Raw genomic sequence first — 18,859 nt, 5'->3', positions numbered from 1 at the left:
TTTGACAGTTAATCATAAATAAAATAATAGTTGTTAGTTACGTGCATTTAATAATGACTTTGCAATTATCATTAGAAGAAAGAATTGAAATTGTGAGAATTTCTGGGGACAATTATCATAGTGAAAGAGAAGCAGCTAGGATATTTAATCACAGACATCCAAATCGACTTCCCATTGACAGAAGCACCGTCAGTAAAATTAACAAAACATTTAAAGAAACCGGTGCAGTCAGCAAACATATTTTAAAAAATAATCACCGAAGAAGAAATTTAAACGAAGGTGCTGTTTTAGATTATTTTAGAAACCACCCAAACAGAAGTTTACGAGTCGCCAGTTTGGATTTAAACTTACCGAGAGAGACTATTCGACGATGTCTTAAACAAAACAAAATGAGAGCATTTAAACCTAAATTTCTTCACTCTTTAAAGGCAGGTGATGAAGTGAAACGTATGGAATTTTGTTTGTGGGCACAAGGCGGGTACCTGAATACAAGAAATTTTTTAAACTGCATAATGTTTAGTGATGAAGCTTCTTTCAGCACCAATGGGGTAGTTTCATCGCAAAATGCTCGGTATTGGGCTACGGAAAATCCGCACTGGATCATAAATTGTAAAAGTCAATATTCCGAAAAAGTTAACGTTTGGTGTGGTATAGTACAAAATAGAATAATATGTCCATATTTTTTTGATGGAAACATAAACGGGCAAAATTTTTTGGAATTTCTAAATAACCAATTATCGGACGAAATATATGAAATGCCTCTTGCGGAACAAGTAAATTTATATTTTCAGCTCGACGGCTGTTCCGTGCACAATTCGAGGATTGTTAAAGAGTGGCTAAATAACCAGTTTCCAAATCATTGGATAGGACGAGGTAGTGACTTAATTGAATGGCCACCTAGATCGCCTGATCTAACAATATTAGACTTTTTTCTGTGGGGTATTCCGACACAAAAAGTATACAGAACAAGACCAACGAATCGAGCTGAACTCATGCAAAGGATACGACAAGCTTGTGCCGAAATTACAGTTCAACAAATAAGAAATAGTGTAAACAATATTCGGAAGAGATACGATAAATGTATTGAACTTAATGGAGGTTTGGTAGAAGCCACAAAAATTTGAATGTTTAGTTTTAAATCAATGTTTATTTTAGTATCAGTTTTTTCTTAATGGCAATTAATTGTTGAATAAATACTTTGAAACTTGTTTGTATACATTTTGTTTTCATCAGCTATAGAAGAAGGTAGAGTAAGTTCAGAATCTCATAAAATGTGATTTTCCAGGTGCGCTGTTACAAAAGTACTATTATTTATTATTGGGAAACTTCCAAAAAGCTTACAAGTATGACCATTAATACTTCAAGATTCTATCAAGATTTGGTAAAAGCGCAATTGGGAGATCCCATGACATGAGATTCTGAACTTGGTCTACTACTGCGTAACTTGAAAATGAACTTTTAATTTTCTGTTATTCAATTTTTATTTTAATTTTCACTTCTCGTAACCTACACTCAAATGAATGATTTTAAGGGAATATTATCCACAAATCCAGTGGCGTAGTCAGATTTTTATTACAAAACGCTTGCACCACAAATCTCTCACATTACCATATTTTCAGGAGTTATAACTGTAGAACGCATTGAGCTGTTGACTTCGGATTTTCACTGTACAAATTCACTGGTGTTCTACTTGGTGATGACAGTGTTGTCAGATCTCAAATATGTCTATAATCTGAATAAAAATTACAAACAAATACTTTGTTTCCAAAATTGAAGTTGTTGTAACTTCGTTGTTAACAACGAATGAAATGAAATAATGAAATAATGAAAATTTGACAGTTTTGATTTATAACGACTACGAATCCAGTGGTGTAGTCAAATTTGAAAACAAAAATTGCCTAATAAACTTTTGCCGTTTTTGACAAACAAAAAAACCATAGAGTGCCTTGGAAATGAAACTAAAATTGTGAAAGTTAGTGTCAAGATACAGTTTTTCATGCTCAATATTTCAATAAAAAAAAAATGAGATTGATTGAAAAATGCACATTCTACAGGGGTGGTTCCATTTTAAATGGGTCACACTATATATATATATATATATATATATATATATATATATATATATATATATATATATATATATATATATATATATATATATAGTAAAAGCCAGCCGCACATTTGTAGTGTGGTTGATAGATCTTGTGTTCACAAGAAAGTATCAAAATTACGCTATAGCTACCTGCCTGACATCCGATCCAGAAAATCATACAAATATGAAGTTTATTAAGTGCCTTGATATATATAAAGAAGTTAATTATTGAACATAGCACTAAAAAAGTTGGCAAATCATATACACGTGTTTCGGGCTTTTGGCTCATCGTCAGTATGGTGCAGTCAAGTGGGCAACACTTGGTTACAACGTTCTGAAGAGCCCATGTCTGGTACTGATGATAGGGCAAGAACCCCGAAACCGGCCTATCGGTTGGTCGTATCGACCAACTCTCTGCGCGGCATTAGCTGGGTTAGTTCTTGTTTTTCCGTTGGATATCTGCCATACGTATCTACAAAGTCGTAGGTCTACATGAGAGGCAGAGGATAACGTGTTTTCATCTTAGTTGGTTGAGCAGACTGTATTTTAAGCGGAAAATTACGCTATTGCAGTTCAATAGAGTGCGGAGAGATTGGAAGAATCCAACCTCATACATAAGTCAATGAAAATATTATCGTACAGTCAACCGTTAGAATCTCTTAGCTCCTACTGAGCAACGTTTAAATTGGTAACAAATTGTCGAAAACGACTTTCCTCGAAAGGAAGACTTAACAGATTGTCTTTGGTCTAGATTTCTGGCCATACTGGCCTGGAAGGCAATGAGACTGCTGATTCCCTTGTAAAGGAGGGTGCTGCAAGCAGCTTCATCGGACAGAACCTATCATTGGCATCGCTATAGGCTTTGCCAAACAGAGACTGAACACCTGGATGGCAAGAAGATTTATGGAATTCTGGCAGGGTCCTCCAGGATCGGCTCACTTCTAGGCGTTTATTCACCTTTCGAAGCTTGATACCAAACAGTTGTTGGACTACAGTAGGGATGAACTACGATGTGTAACACATATAAATGTAAAAATAAAAAATATATATATTTATATATAAAAAGAAGGTGAATGTATAGCAATGGACTAGTGAATTGTGGAGTTCATGTATTCTTCTATTGAATAGAAGCAATGTTCAGTCAATGTTTTTCATTTTTTTAAGATACATGCTGAGCTTCATTAAGTTTATTGTACAAATTAAAGTTGGGAGACTTGGAAGAAGACACTTTCAGTGTGAACATGTTTGGCTTCACCTGACTATTATTTCAAGTGGGGTAGTTGTGGAAGTCTTAGTTCAACTTTAGATTTCCCCTATTTCTTTGCAATCCAATAAGGGTTTGATGTATATATGGAAGTGGCATTATTCGATTTTTGATGAAAAGTGGCCTACAAGATTGGTCGTAGCGCGTACCTCCAATTATTCTCAATGCCCTTTTTTGCAACTTGAATACTCTTGTTGTCTGACTAGAATTTCCCCATAAAATGGTACCATATCCTATATACGAATGGAAAAGGGAGTGGTATGTAGTCAATAGCACATCGTTGTTCAAAATATTTTTCAGTTTACGCAGCAAAAATAGTTGGCTAGACAGTTTACTGCATAGATGGTTTGTGTGGCTATTCCACTTTAATTCAACATCGAGAGTTATCCCCAGAAGTTTAGCAGTGGATCCATTCCAAACGTTTTTATTAGAGGAGAATATGATGTGCTGGGTCTTATCATTGTTCATTTTGAGTATATTTGTCGTAAACCACAGTTCTGCTCTAGAGGCAGTAGTCGCCATAAGTTCATTGAGTACAAATCGACTATATATAGATAAACTTATTAAAGCTTTCAATTCAAATAATTGATAAAAAGTCATAAAAATGATTCCATTAACATTACAAATGCCACTTAATATTAATAAAAGCACGTGGTATAGGTGAATACAATGAGTATATAAAAATGACAGGAACAAATAAGTAAATATCACAGATAAAGATTAATGAGTAGAATGTAATATGTAATATTGAAGTTACTAGGAAGCTTAAATTTGATACAGACTGAAAATGGTTATTTGTCCATGAATTCTTGTAAAATTTGAATTGTTCTCGTTCACAAAAAGTATATATATATATATATATATATATATATATATATATATATATATATATATATATATATATATATATATATATATATATATATATATATATATATATATATATATATATATATATATATATATGTATATATATATATATATATATATATATATATATATATATATATATACATCCGTTGTGTACTATTCGATAGTCGACGTTTCGCCATCATCTCAGATGGCATTATCAAGACGAGTTACTGCTTCGCTTCGAGAGGTGTAACTGATGTTAGGTTCTTCTTGTGGTGTTTTTATACGGTTTCGCTTGCGTAAGTTGTATGGATTTGTTACCTGTTTTTCTACCTGAGGGTTGATGATGGATTTTGGTAGTTCTTTTACCTGTTTTTCTACCTGAGGGTTGTTAATGGCTTCTGGCGGTTCTCCTACCTGCGATGGTTCATTATCAATTTGTGGTTGTTTTTGGGGGTTGTTTTCAATTATTGTTTTCCATATCCTTGGGATGTTTAGTGAGTCATCCCTTTTATTGATGAGGCCTTGCTTTTCGATTTCGATAGCTTCCCTGATTTGTCGAATTCTTGGGTTTTGCACCTGTGCTATTTGTTTTGTGGACTCAAAATTAATCTTGTGTCCTGTTTGTAGATGGTGTTGAAAGAGGGCAGAGGAGGTTTGTTTTGTTCTTATCGAGTTTTTGTGCTCCTGGGTTCTGTCAGATATACAACTGTTGGTCTGACCGATATATTCTTGTCCACAGTCCTCGCATGTGATGCTATATACTCCTTGGTTTTCTAGGGAAATTCTCTCTTTCGGTCTGGGCAGCCAACTGAATATCGTTTTGTGCGGTTTGTAGGTTGTCCGAATGTTTTTACGTCTTAGATTGTCACAGATTGTCTGTCGTGTGGAGAGTCTTCTGTCGATCTAGTGGATGTTTTTTTGGTTGATATGTAGACGACATATTCATCATCCGGCCCCACGGAAAACAAGAACTAGACCGGTTTGTGACCTACCTGAACAACATCCATTCCCGCATCCAGTTCACTACCGAAAGAGAGGAGAACAGGCAGCTACCTTTTCTAGACCTACTCATAACACGAAAACCAACTGGCAACTTGGGTTATACAGTTTACCGAAAACCCACATACACCAACCGCTACCTACAAGCAGCATCACACCACCACCCTAGCCAGCTACAATCCGTAGCCAACACGTTAATATCCCGCAGTTTCCGCGTAACAGAACCAACAAACAGGGCAACAGAATTGGGGGAGTCAACAAAGGCTCTGCGACAAAATGGCTACGGACCAAAGAGCATTCAAAAGGCCATCGACAGACAAAGAAGAACCAAAAAAACATCCACTAGATCGACAGAAGACTCTCCACACGACAGACAATCTGTGACACTACCTTATATCACAGGTGTGACCGACAAAATCGGGAGAATACTAAGACGTAAAAACATTCGGACAACCTACAAACCGCACAAAACGATATCCAGTTGGCTGCCCAGACCGAAAGAGAGAATTTCCCTAGAAAACCAAGGAGTATATAGCATCACATGCGAGGACTGTGGACAACAATATATCGGTCAGACCAACAGACGTATATCTGACAGAACCCAGGAGCACAAAAACTCAATAAGAACAAAACAAACCTCCTCTGCCCTCTTTCAACACCATCTACAAACAGGTCACAAGATTAATTTTGAGTCCACAAAACAGATAGCACAGGTGCAAAACCCAAGAATTCGACAAATCAGGGAAGCTATCGAAATCAAAAAGCAAGGCCTCATCAATAAAAGGAATGACTCACTAAACATCCCAAGGATTTGGGAGAATTCGACAAATCAGGGAAGCTATCGAAATCGAAAAGCAAGGCCTCATCAATAAAAGGGATGACTCACTAAACATCCCAAGGATTTGGAAAACAATAATTAAAAACAACCCCCAAAGACAACCACAAATTGATAATGAACCATCGCAGGTAGGAGAACCGCCAGAAGCCATTAACAACCCTCAGGTAGAAAAACAGGTAACAAATCCATAAAAACACCACAAGAAGAACCTAACATCAGTTACACCTCTCGAAGCGAAGCAGTAACTCGTCTTGATAAAGCCATCTGAGATGATGGCAAAACGTCGACTATCGAATAGTACACAACGGATGAACACCCGGAAAAACAACACATCATATTCTACCATCCGTGAAAACCCACATTGTAATATATATATATATATATATATATATATATATATATATATATATATATATATATATATATATATATTACATATATAGCATATATAGCATATACAGTAAGCATTTTGTTACCCTTGAAGGTACCACGACAACACTCGAATTGCATGACACTTATTTGCTAGTTTTTTTGCAAGATAGTCAATATGTACCTCATAATTCAGTTTATCATCTATATAAATTTCTAACAGATTTGTACTTGTTGAAATATCTAGTCTTTCACTACTGAGCTGAAAATACTCCGGAATAGGAATATTCATGTGAACAGTTTTGAACAAATTGCAGTCTGTTTTAGATATGTTTAACAATCACTTGTTGGTATTGAAATATGTGGATGCTATAGAAATGCTACTTGAAATATTTTTCCAAGTTAAGGTTCCTGTTTACTGGTACAATGAGATCACCTACATAGCTCACAACTTCAGTACTTGATTGTTTGTAAATTTCAGAGGAATCATTTATGTATATAATAAATAGTAAAGGACCACGTACACTTCCCTGTGGTACGCCTTTCTCTATTCCAGTGAAGTCTGAGAAAAATTCATCATTTCGTTGCCTGATATGTACTTTTTGCTTCCTGTTACGATTTTACGATTTCAAGGTATCCAAAACATTTCCTCTCATTCCGTAATTGAAAAGCTTTCGAAGTAAAATGGAATGATCAACACAGTCGAACGCATTACTGAGGTCCAGGAAGACGCCACAGGCACAAGAGTTTTCTTCAATTAAATATTGAATTTCATCTACAAACTTGCACAAGACTGTTTCGGTACTTTTCCCTTTAAGAAAACCATGTTGGAAATCATTGAACAAACCATGTGCCACAAAAAAATTCCTAATTCTCATTGATATAATAACTTCAAATAGTTTGGAGAAAGCTGTTAACAAAGTTATTGGTCTGTAATTATTTATGTCATTTTGTTCACCTTTTTTATATATGAGGATGACTACGGCCAGTTTCATTTGATCTGGATAAGAACGGGATACTGGACAATCGTTAAAAATGTGGCAAAGAACTGGTAATGAGGACGAAATACACTTTTATAGAATTTTTTATGGCACATTGTCTATACCACTGCTCATTTTACTTTGGAGTTTATAGCTGGATTGGATTATTTCTTCTCAACTCACTGGATGAAGAAATATCGAGTTGTGGTTCGTTTTGCTAGGGGTAGGATTTTCCCTGGTATGAAAACTCTCGATAGCTGGTGCAGAGTTTACAAAATGGACATTAAATTCATTCGCTAGATTCACTCCGTCCCCATGAGTATTAGGTAACACAGTGTTACTATTTCCTGCCTTGTTGTTGAGGGTATTCATCACATTCCAGGTGGTTCTTGATTTGTTGTCACTTTCTTCAATCATATTTTTGAAATAGTCACTTTTTGATTGATTCAAAAGTAGTCTGTATGAATCCCTGTATTCATTGTATATGTATTTAATTGTTCATTACCAAGAGCCATTACTTGCAAGGTGCTTACTTTTTCTTTCATTTTTTTGATTTCTTCATTCAACATCCATTTTTTGTTTTTCATTGGATTCTTTTCAATTTTTTTGGTTGGAAAGAAAGAGTTGAAAAGCTGACAAAATTTACTCGAGGAGATATTCCATTTTGAATTAGTATCAGCTTCACTAAAAACCTGATACCAAGTGAGTCGCCATATTTCGGATATGAAATTGTCAATAGTACTTTCTGAAAATATACTCTTTTATAAATGAAATTAGAATTTTTGGTACATACAGGCTGTTCAATGGTTATGAGTTGGGCTCGATCGTCTGAGAGGCATGAGTCTATAACATTTGAGGTATAGTTTAGTTCCTTTCTGATAATAATATTATCAATACATGTTCCAGATCTGTTGTTTACAGGAGTATATTCATTAATAGTTAAGACATCGTCAAAATAGTTCAAGATATCTACGAATTCAGATTTATCTTTTGATTCTACCATACAAATCAAATTAAAGTCCCCAGCTATAATTAATAAGCCATTACTTCTTAGGAGTAAGAAAAGTAAAGAGAAGATTTTCTCAAAAAATAATGAAAAATCACCATTTGAGGGGCGATATACTATAATGTATATAGAATTGTCCAGATGAAAGTCAGCACCAGCACACTCAAAATTGTTTGTGATTGATGAGCCACAAATATCTTTTCTCCAATAACCTTCAATAAAACCCTTGCAGTAAATAGCAGCACCACCATGTCTACCTTCTTCACGACAAAGAGTATTAGTTTATAACTATTTACACCAATAACGTTCAGTTCATTTTCACAGTTCAGTTCATTTCATTTCACAGTTCAGTTCATTTGTACTGGTTCTCAGGCACAGAATGTTTTGATGTAGAAGAATTTTATTGTTTGATGGAAGAGTCAAGGAATTTTCAACTAGAGTAGAATTTGAGATAGTCTGGGGTATAAAAAATGTTGTGTATCGGTTTCATACAGGGTTTCCTCTAGCTGAGAGAGCCGTGGATACAAGAAAGTATCCAGTGGCACATTTTCATCATTTCCTTCTATTATATATCCATTTTCTCTGTGTTCGGATATGTGGAGGTCCTCTGAATTTATCTTCTCACTATTGGTTGTTTTTTCCACCTTTTTTACAGTAGGTTTCATATTAAGCCTAGTTTCAAGAAAAGTCGCTCTTTCCCTGCTCAGAAAGTATGTACCAGTTTCTTCAGGTCACAGCCATTACTAAAATAGTTCGATTTCCTGAGGTGATTATTGCACTCAAAAACATGTGTTGTTGGTGACTGCAAATTATGAATTGCCTTTGATAAAGATAAATTAATGTCATAAATCTTATCGTTTTAACCCTTATTGAAACAATAAGGTTCAGTCATGACAATCGTGTTCGTATGTGTCAAAGTATTCAAAAACATTTGATTTTTTTCACATCAGTGTTCTTGGGCCATAATAGTAGAATATCTGACTCCGTCAGCTTTTATGTATTTTCCAGTGCAGTTTTTAGCAATTCGTCGGTGTAAGCATTTGTTTTTATCAAAGCCTGGATTGTATAGTTTTGATAGGTTTGATTATCACGATTCGTGGCCAAATATTTACCATGGTAATTAGAAATGATAATTATTCTCTATTTGTTTTTGTAGCGTCCAGATTCATTGGACTTTTTACTAGTGTCTGCTTTAAAAGTGTGAAAAATTGAGTCAGATGGATGCAGTAATACCTGTGTTTCTTGATCACATGTATTAATTTCCTGTTTATCGACGCCACTGGTTTGTTCATCTGTTATTGTGGATTTATGAATATATATGACACTAGTTTGAGTACTTATAGAGTTTCGTGGTTCTTTTACAATGATCTGTTTTTGCAATTCCTTTATCTTATCTTCCATTTCTCTCACCGTGTTTTTTTGAGTTTCTAACAGGATATTCAAATCAGTTTTCATATCCATAGCTTGTTGCAGATAATGATCAGCTTATTAATATATTTTTTATTCATGTCACCTTCCTCAACTAGTTCATTTATTGTTTTTTTCCAGTATTCTGGTTTCTTCCTCCTGGGCGAGTACACTATTATCTTCACAGCAGATTTTTTTGTTTCCATTCACAAAAACTACTTTTTTCTTGAAATTTGTTAACAAAAAACTCTTATGGGAAACACTTGAACACTTTGTGCACACATATTGCAGTAAAGGTTTATTTTTACAACATTTATAATTGAAAGTCAGATGATATTGTGTTGTTCCTGCCATGACCTTTTTCACACTACTATCTACTATAATGCGAATTCGTTAATGAAGTGTCGTCAGCAAATGCAATACACATATCCAGAAACAAGTAATGAAATATATCATTGACATATATGGTGAACAACAATGGCCCAAGTACGGATCCCTGTGTCACGCCATGATCAGTACGAGCCTGTAGCGAAGTAGTTCCGTTGACAGATACCACTTGTTGACTGTTGGTTAAATAGAACTTTACGAGATTCAGTGGGGTCCCTGTTACCCCATAGTGTTTGAGCTTTGCCAGCAGCAGCTCATGTGAGACACAGTCAAACGCCTTAGATAAGTCACAGAGTGTGAGACCTGTTAACTTCACAGTCTCAAGGCCCTCAACTATTCCTCCCACGTCTCTGTTTACCGCCTGGACCGTGGAACAGTTTGTCCGAAATCCATATTGTCAACAGTGAATTGTGTTGTATTTACCAAAGAAACAATACAGCCGATTTTTCAGAATAATCTCAATAATTTTTCCTAGAATTGGTATTAGTTGGTCTGTAGTTGTCAGGAAGATATCTGTCACCTTTTTTGAAAATGGGGACAACTTTGGATTTTTTAAAGGCATCGGAAAATACACCATCAGTGGAACAAATGTTAATCAGTTCCGTCAGTGGATTTATTATCACTTCCGTTATCTCCTTCAGTATTTTACTATTTAAAAAATATACATCAAAGCTAGAGGAATTCTTTAGATTTTTGATTGCAGACAACACTTCGTTTGTTATGACTTTGAGGTAAACTCTCAATGATGTTTTTTGCAACCATAGAGAAGAAGTTATTAGACTCATTTGCCGTTATTGTATTGTCATTGGGAGAAATATGAGATTTTATTTTATTTTGCTCAAAATTAATTAACTTCCAGCAGTCTTTACTCTTATTATTTGAAGTGGCAACGAAAGTGCCATAGGAATTTCTTTTTGCTGCAGTATTTTCTGAAAGATAGTGATTTTTAATTTGAATAATCAAGCTTGTTTACATCAGTGCCTGTGCAATCTGAGACAACTTTCACGGCCTGAACTTGTCTCTTTAGCTCTCTGAGATGGTCATTTGAAAATTGTAAAGGTTGATTATTCACCATTTTTCGTTTTTTCTGGAAAGTGTTTGCATATCAAAGTGTGTAAAGTGTTGGCGAGATAATCTGCAAAGGAGTTTGCTGACTTTTTTACTGTATTTTTTACTGTATATTACTGTATCAGTTTCCATGAGACTTCGGTGAAGTTTCTGAATACCACTTTCAATTATTGGTCTAGTAACTTGAGGGGAATCCTGGTTATCTCTTTCACACGCAATATCTATGCATTGCCCTAACTGATCCGAGATGCACAGATCTATCACTCTGGCAAATATTGATTCTGAGATCGTAGAAATTTATTTATGACTTTACTCCAAATTTGAGAGTGCAAAGATGCTTTATTCAAATCTATATTGAAATCTCCTGTCACAACTATGTTACTGTATATACATGTCACAAAGTCCATCATGTCAATGAATTTGTTAATGAAAGTTTCGAACTTACCGTGGCTGCAAGACCTGAACAACACGATTATAGCTACGTTAAGAGATTTCAACACAATGCCACAAAACTCAGCATGCATTTCCACACGAAAGTTATTCAAATTCAAGACTTGACAGTAGTTCATTTTCAGAGAATATACAGACACCCCCATGTATTGCTTTCGTCCTACAGAAAAATGATTGCAGTTTATAATTAGATAGATGAATCATTTTAAGGTTTGATTCGTTCAGCCAATGTTCACTTGAACATATAACTCTGAGATGATTTTGTTCAAAAAATAGTTCTAGAGGCTCCGTCTTGTTCGATAGACATTGAATATCAACATGTAATAGTCTGGTAGAAGCATTTGAGCGTCCACATATGGTGAGGAGGCTAAGATCAGAGGTTAATTTGTCGCCGTGTAGAATTTTATCCGGAATAAAAAACGTTGTACGATAGCATCTTCTGGCCAAATTGTTGAATTCAACGCCTTTTTGTAATGTTTATCATGAATTGTTACTTTATATGAAGAGTATTTCTCTGGATGCTTGGAATGTAGAGTTTCACAAATGACTTCTATGAACTGAGACGCCAGATATTCACCAATTGTTACAGGGGTAGTTCTTGGGCTTAATCTTGAAACATGAAGCACCGCTGGTTTAGGAACTCCTTTCCCCGATGTGTTGGTTTCACAAGTTTTGCTGCCTACAATCGGATTTTTCTTTCTATTGTAGCTAACATGGTTTCATCTTGGATTAGGTGTATGATCTACAGAGTTTGTGGAAGGATGTATGATGGTCAAATCGCTCACTTGCTTTTGTGCCTCTTTTATGCCGTTAGCTAATTGTTCCTTGGTGATAGATTTTGGGGCTAATTGTTCCTTAGTTATAGATTTTGAGGCACTTGGTTTGGTTGTGTCTTTCAATGAATCCTCATTAGTAGTATTTGCTTTCGTAGGACATGGTTGAGGTATACTTTTATTTCCAATAGCATTTTTTGATGTTGAATGTTTATACTCTGAAGTTCTGTTATTTTCTGCCTGCGAGGTTATAGTGGCAACGTTGTAGTTTCCTGAGTTCTGGTTATATTTGTCGTTCAGCAATTTGATTATGAAATCTTTGTCTAATGTCGCCTTCTCAAGTTCTTGATTGAGTCGTTTCAGATAGGATAGTTCAGTTTTCAGACACTTTAGTTCGCCTTTAAGTGATTGAAGAGAACCTAACCTAGCTTCGTCATCGTACATTTGGGGATCATCTTTTGGGTCAGAAAGTTTGCCGTTTTCATATCCGATGACTTTTTAACTTCTTCACTAAGTGAGAATTTCTATCAAGTCACTCTTTTTTAGTTTATTTAATTCACGAACCACTACTTCGTCTTTACCCATGCTGCCATATTGATCATTATACCCTCATATACAGCGTGTGTCGCTTCGATTTGGAAAATGATGAAACAGCAGAGCGCATAATTTGTGCCTGTCCTACTGGGGACCGAATCAAGTTTTTGAAGTTCGACAGAGCCGTACACTTACCATCTGACCTGTAAGACCACTCACCATACAAACTAATCGGCTTCGTAAGGAATCTGACTTTATATGGTGTAGTATGAATACGTGTGAGCCACAATAAACCCTTGCGGGTTCACTTTGGACTCAACCTAACCCAACCTGGTTAAGCAGCAAAGCGGAAGTGTACTCATAGAGTACAAGGTATTTCAATATTTCGATAAGTTCAGCTGATGATACCACAACACAACAAAGTTTTTGTTTCGGGGTTGAAATTAGATGCTTTTAATGTATTTCCACGTGTTAAAACCGAAAGTGACCATGAAAATTATATATTAGCTCTTGTTTTCAAGATATAGTATCATTATATTATATATATATGTATATTGAGTTTTCAACAAATGAAATATTTCATCACCAACAGTTGGTACACATGTTTGTTTACATAACACCCCTCTCATCAGCTGTTCTTGAGTAGTAAACATAACCTATGTGAGTTTGTCAATTGTACGCACGTGGTTGCTATTGAAATTATCGTGTGAAGTTGATTTTTAAATTAATTTAAGTGCTGATCTGAAATGCCTCGAAGGTGTGTGAATTCTGTCGATAGCTTTTGCTATATATGTCGTGAAATAACATTTAAGGCTCAGAAACGTAAAATGACACCTATCGTTAAGACAGCCTATGAACATTATTTTGGTGTGAAAGTTGGGGACCAAGATAAATCATGGGCTCCTCATATATGTTGTAATTCTTGTTCCGTCATATTGCGAGAGTGGCTGAAAAATAAAAACCGGGCAATGGCTTTTGCAGTACCTATGGTTTGGCGTGAGCCTACCAATCATAGAGACGACTGTTATTTCTGCTTAACCCCTCCCATTAAGCAAGGTTTATCTATGAAGAAAAGAGGAACGGTTAAATACCCTAATCTCCCATCTGCTCTTCGGCCTGTACCACACTCAGACAATTTGCCAGTCCCTTCTCCACCCCAAAAACTATGAAATTTTAGAGGAAGGTGATGAAGACTGTTTGGAAGGAGCAACCCATCCTTCTACATCCTATGACCCTGATTTTGAGGTAAGCGATAGGTCTAGTGATCCGCACAGAATTAGTCAAGCAGAGTTGAGTGACCTTATAAGAGATCTTCGCTTGTCTAAGGAAAAGGCTGAGCTGTTAGGGTCAAGACTACAACAGTGGAATCTTCTAAAACATGATGTGAAAATATCTCAGTACAGACAGCGTCAAAAAGATTTGCTTCCTTTTTTTAAGAAAAAAGAAAACCTCGTAGTTTGTTCTGATGTTAATGGTTTGATGGACTGCTTGAATTTGGATCACACTCCATCTGAATGGAGACTGTTTATAGCCTCTTCAAAACTAAGCTTAAAAGCTGTACTTCTGCATAATGGAAATCAGCTACCCTCTATTCCTATAGGTCATGCAGTTCACATGAAGGAAACGTATATAAATATGAAAACACTTCTCCAATCAATCAAATATGAACAACACAAGTGGCACATCTGTGGTGATCTGAAAGTCATTGCTATACTCCTAGGAATGCAATTAGGGTTCACCAAGTACTGTTGTTTTTTGTGTCTGTGGGACAGTCGGGATAGAAAATCTCACTATAAAAAAATGAACTGGCCTACACGAGACCTAAACCCTAATGAGAAAAATGTAATTCACGAGCCTCTTGTAGATCCTAAGGATGTTCTCCTTCCCCCATTACATATTAAGTTGGGACTAATGAAAAACTTTGTGAAGGCCATGGACCAGGAAGGACAAGCTTTTAAGTACTTGAGAGCAAAGTTTCCCAGGTTGAGTGATGCTAAAGTCAAGGAAGGCATCTTTATTGGGCCTCAAATCCGTAAAATCGTAAATGATCCTGCTTTTGACATGATTTTAACAGGAAATGAAAAAAGAGCCTGGGAAGCCTTTAAGGGGGTTGTACATGGGTTTTTAGGTAACAAAAGAGATGATAACTTCACAGCATTGGTTAAAGAGCTTCTTCAAGCTTACCACCAACTTGGATGCAACATGTCCTTAAAAATTCATTTTCTTCACTCTCATCTTAATTTCTTCCCACAACACTGTGGAGCTGTGAGTGATGAACATGGAGAAAGAGTCCATCAAGACATTGCCTTAATGGAACAGAGATATCAGGGCCGTTGAAATGAAGCAATGCTTGCAGACTACTGCTGGTCTGTGTGTAGGGATGCTCCAGAAGTGTTTTATAAAAGACAAGCTAAACGACAGCGATCTTACAATGAATCGGATGGACTTAATTGAAATTTGGTGGTACAAACTTCTTTTATTTGTCAAAACACTAAGAATAATGTTTTTTTTTATTAATTTTGTACTTAAAATATTCTAAAAGAAACATAACAATATTGTTTTATGTACTTTTACTTTTCACATATAGTATAACTACTCTTTAAGATTAAGTACTGTGTATCTCAAAAACCAGAGCTAATAAAAATTTTTCATTGTTATTTTCGTTTTTATCACCCCAAAATTAGTAGAAATTGACTAATTTAGTGTAGGAAACATTCAAAAAATATTTTTTTGTTGTGTTGTGTACTTGGTTCCTGAGGAATTCAATAATTCTCAATAATTGATTCAAGGGAAGAGAGAGAAATGATAAGTCAGACAATCAAAAGATATCAGGGCATCATCCAAATTCTTCTAAATAAATTGACAGAAGAGTTTAAATGCCAGATGAAATGTACGAGGTTTGAAATTGAAGTTCTGAATAACATGCAGATATTGACCGAGCGGAAAAAAAGAGATGAAACGAGTTCTGCAAAAATGAAATAAAAAAATATTGACTGATCAGGTTAGGTCGGGGGACCCAGATAACCAGCCTAAATAAGTTGAGTACAGCGATTTTGACTGTTCATGGACAGTCATCGTGTGCCATATTCATTCGAAAATTTGAAACAGTTATCAATGACAATGGCTGATCACAAGATAAACTAGTTTGAGTACTGCAGAACGTACCACAAATCAGGCACATAAGTACGCTCTGAAAATGTTATATAGATAAGTTACCTTGAAATATGTGTATGAAAGTCAATTTCAGGGAAATATACAACAACCAGAAATATTGAGCGGATATTGGAAGACTTATTCATTAGGCCTATTCTCAAGCCTTCTCAAAATAGTGTTTCAACGAATGAGACCGATTTTCTCGTGTGATACCTTCAATAGTCGCTTTCTAATATTATTTAAAATTTCCTGATGTGCCTACGTTCTCATCAAAAGTTTCTTTCTTCATCAATTCTATGACTTGAGAAGGTTCATTGATTATATTCATTTTATTTGAAAAAAGATAAAGTCCACCGCATATATGAAATCTTCGTTCAGAGTCAAATAAACTTTCATGGCGATTCATAAGCTATCTTCTACCTAGACAAAAGATAGATCATAGTTTTATGAGTGGAGTGGACGAATTCATCGAATACCAGACCTAAAATCAGTTTACATGTGATTGCTCGACTAATTTACATTTACAGAAGTTTTTTTCCGGACCCAAATCGAAACAGCTGAATAGAATATTCGAAAATCCAAAGTTTCACATCTCAAATAAAGTTGTACTATCAAAGTGTAAATAACTATTGAAAATCTATCAAATCGAAATAGGTGAAGGTGAAAATACAAAATGATTTTTTTTTCTGAAGGTGAATGGAGTAACCCATATTCTTCAACATACAAAGAATAACTCCACAATTATATGATTCTTAACGGTTTCGAAACACTCACACTAAAATTTTACCTACCGTGTAAGGTGTTATCGATTAGGAAAAATCAAAATCAATCAATTTTCAACTAGAAAAATAGCAAATGAATAGATAACTCACCTCTGCAAAGGAAAATGCCACATAATTCAACAAAAGGAAGGTCATCCATGAGTTCATCCTGAAAATAATCCAACCTAGTTATTCATTAGAATTGATTAAAAATAATTTCTTCATCGAGAAATAACAGACCTGTTCAAAAACTATTATTACTCAAGACTACTTTGATATATACAGTTCTTATATTCCAATTTATCCTACTCTTATCTTTGCATGAGAACAAAAATATTTAACATAGAAATATTTTGACCTTTAAGTCAATGTAGTACTTGATTTGAAGCTTGTTAGCTTGGTAGATAAAGAACAGGAAAACTTTTCAATTTACATTACTTATACTCCAAAATTGTATTCAGAACATAATTTGATATTCATGTGGATAAAACCAATAATAGCAATAATGAGCACTAGATAAGGAAGCAAATAATTAGGAAAGTATTAAAACAAATTAAGAGTCTGATTTGTAGAAAATTTTCCGTGGAAAGTTTCAAGCAGAGAAATCGACAGAGTGATAAAGCGACTTATTCAAGTTGACAAACTGCATTATTTTTGGTATGACGTCGTTCATAATCATAGAAGTAAAAACGTAGGGAATAAGCACTCAAATCGCCGAGTGACGACTTAAGTATGGTAAAGTTATGGTAAGACAAATCAAAGTTCGTCGTGATTCAGTATTTGTATAATTCACTTCTTTTGAAAGGGCATTCAACTTTCGGTTTTCAAAAATGAGGTCTCACGACTCACGTTTTGCTAGCCAACTTATCACGAGATCACTAAAACTAAAATTTACGGTATTTAAGTGTTTTTATATGTATGTTGAGTAATCTTTACTCAACGCTGCTCTATGAACAACGACACAACATCCTATTTTCAAGAATAAGGTAGAGTGAATTCTCAGAACTCAAAGACTGCATATACAGTGCGGTCCATATGTATGGAATAAATTCATTTTCAGCATCATTATGTATTATGTGAAAAAAACCTGAAACAGATCGATTTTTATCCTTAAATTGACAATTTACGGTATGAAAATATATCCTCCTCCAGCACCCCTTCTGAATTATAAGCACCCCCTCGAAAATTTTAATTAGTAAAGGGGGTCGTGTGGCACTTTGTTGGAAAGGGATTTCAGTCTTCTGTTCAGCAATATAAAGTTTTTTAAGTTTGGTGGAATCATAACTGAGAGAATTGATTTTTACAATTAAATTAAATGTTCAAAATGACCACCATTATTCACTTCTTGACAATAACCTGATCTATTAAACAGACCATCCCTGTAACACGCTCCTCACTAACCTTGAATCTTGGAAAAAATCTTTGAAGATACTAAAATATTAGACATAAAGCCGAATAAACAATTGATATGAATCTAGTAGGCTGCTGTCATTTAGGTATTTAAAGTTACTAAAAGACGTCAGTATAATTATTACAATGTGTTAAAACAACGATAAAAATAAAATAAATGCAAGTCAGTATAATATTTGTGGGCGTATTAAATTTTATTATGGCTCATTTATCCGAAACTCAAAGAATAGACATTTTAATTATGATTGGTTGTGGTAATAAAACAAGAACTCAAAAAGAGGTTTGTGAAATTTTTAATAATAAATACCCTGGTCAACACGTATCGCAGTCTACAGTTAGCAAAATTGAAAAAAGTTTCGTGAAACTGGACATGTGAAAAATATTGGAAAATCAGGTAGAAATGTTCATTTTACTGATGAAAAATAGTTAGATGTACTTCCAGAGATTGAGGAAAATCCGCATAAGACAACTCGATAACTTACCGCCGACAATGATGTAAGTGAATCATCTATT

The 18,859-nt window shown here is 35.0% G+C and overlaps 1 protein-coding gene and 1 long non-coding RNA gene across 2 annotated transcripts in view; one reads left to right on the top strand and one right to left on the bottom strand.

Annotated features, from left to right (window-relative positions):
* LOC141482297 (uncharacterized) overlaps positions 1-18,859 on the top strand; it is a 99,223-nt gene that overhangs the window by 34,613 nt on the left and 45,751 nt on the right. The window lies entirely within an intron of this gene.
* Positions 1-18,859, bottom strand: part of LOC111516435 (para-nitrobenzyl esterase-like) — a 95,905-nt gene that overhangs the window by 56,180 nt on the left and 20,866 nt on the right. The window contains exon 2 of the mRNA XM_074175328.1: positions 17,048-17,105. Within this exon, the coding sequence (XP_074031429.1) occupies positions 17,048-17,104 (57 nt within the window). The 5' untranslated portion in view covers position 17,105. The remainder of the gene's footprint in view (positions 1-17,047; positions 17,106-18,859) is intronic.

The sequence above is a fragment of the Leptinotarsa decemlineata genome, unplaced genomic scaffold (genome assembly GCF_025532065.1).
Source record: "Leptinotarsa decemlineata unplaced genomic scaffold, Ldec_3_MD MMD2_tig00001019_RagTag_RagTag, whole genome shotgun sequence".
In the NCBI taxonomy this organism is placed as follows: Eukaryota; Metazoa; Arthropoda; class Insecta; order Coleoptera; family Chrysomelidae; genus Leptinotarsa; species Leptinotarsa decemlineata.
Note: the sequence above shows the minus strand (reverse complement) of the source record. Positions and strands in the feature narration are given on the sequence as shown.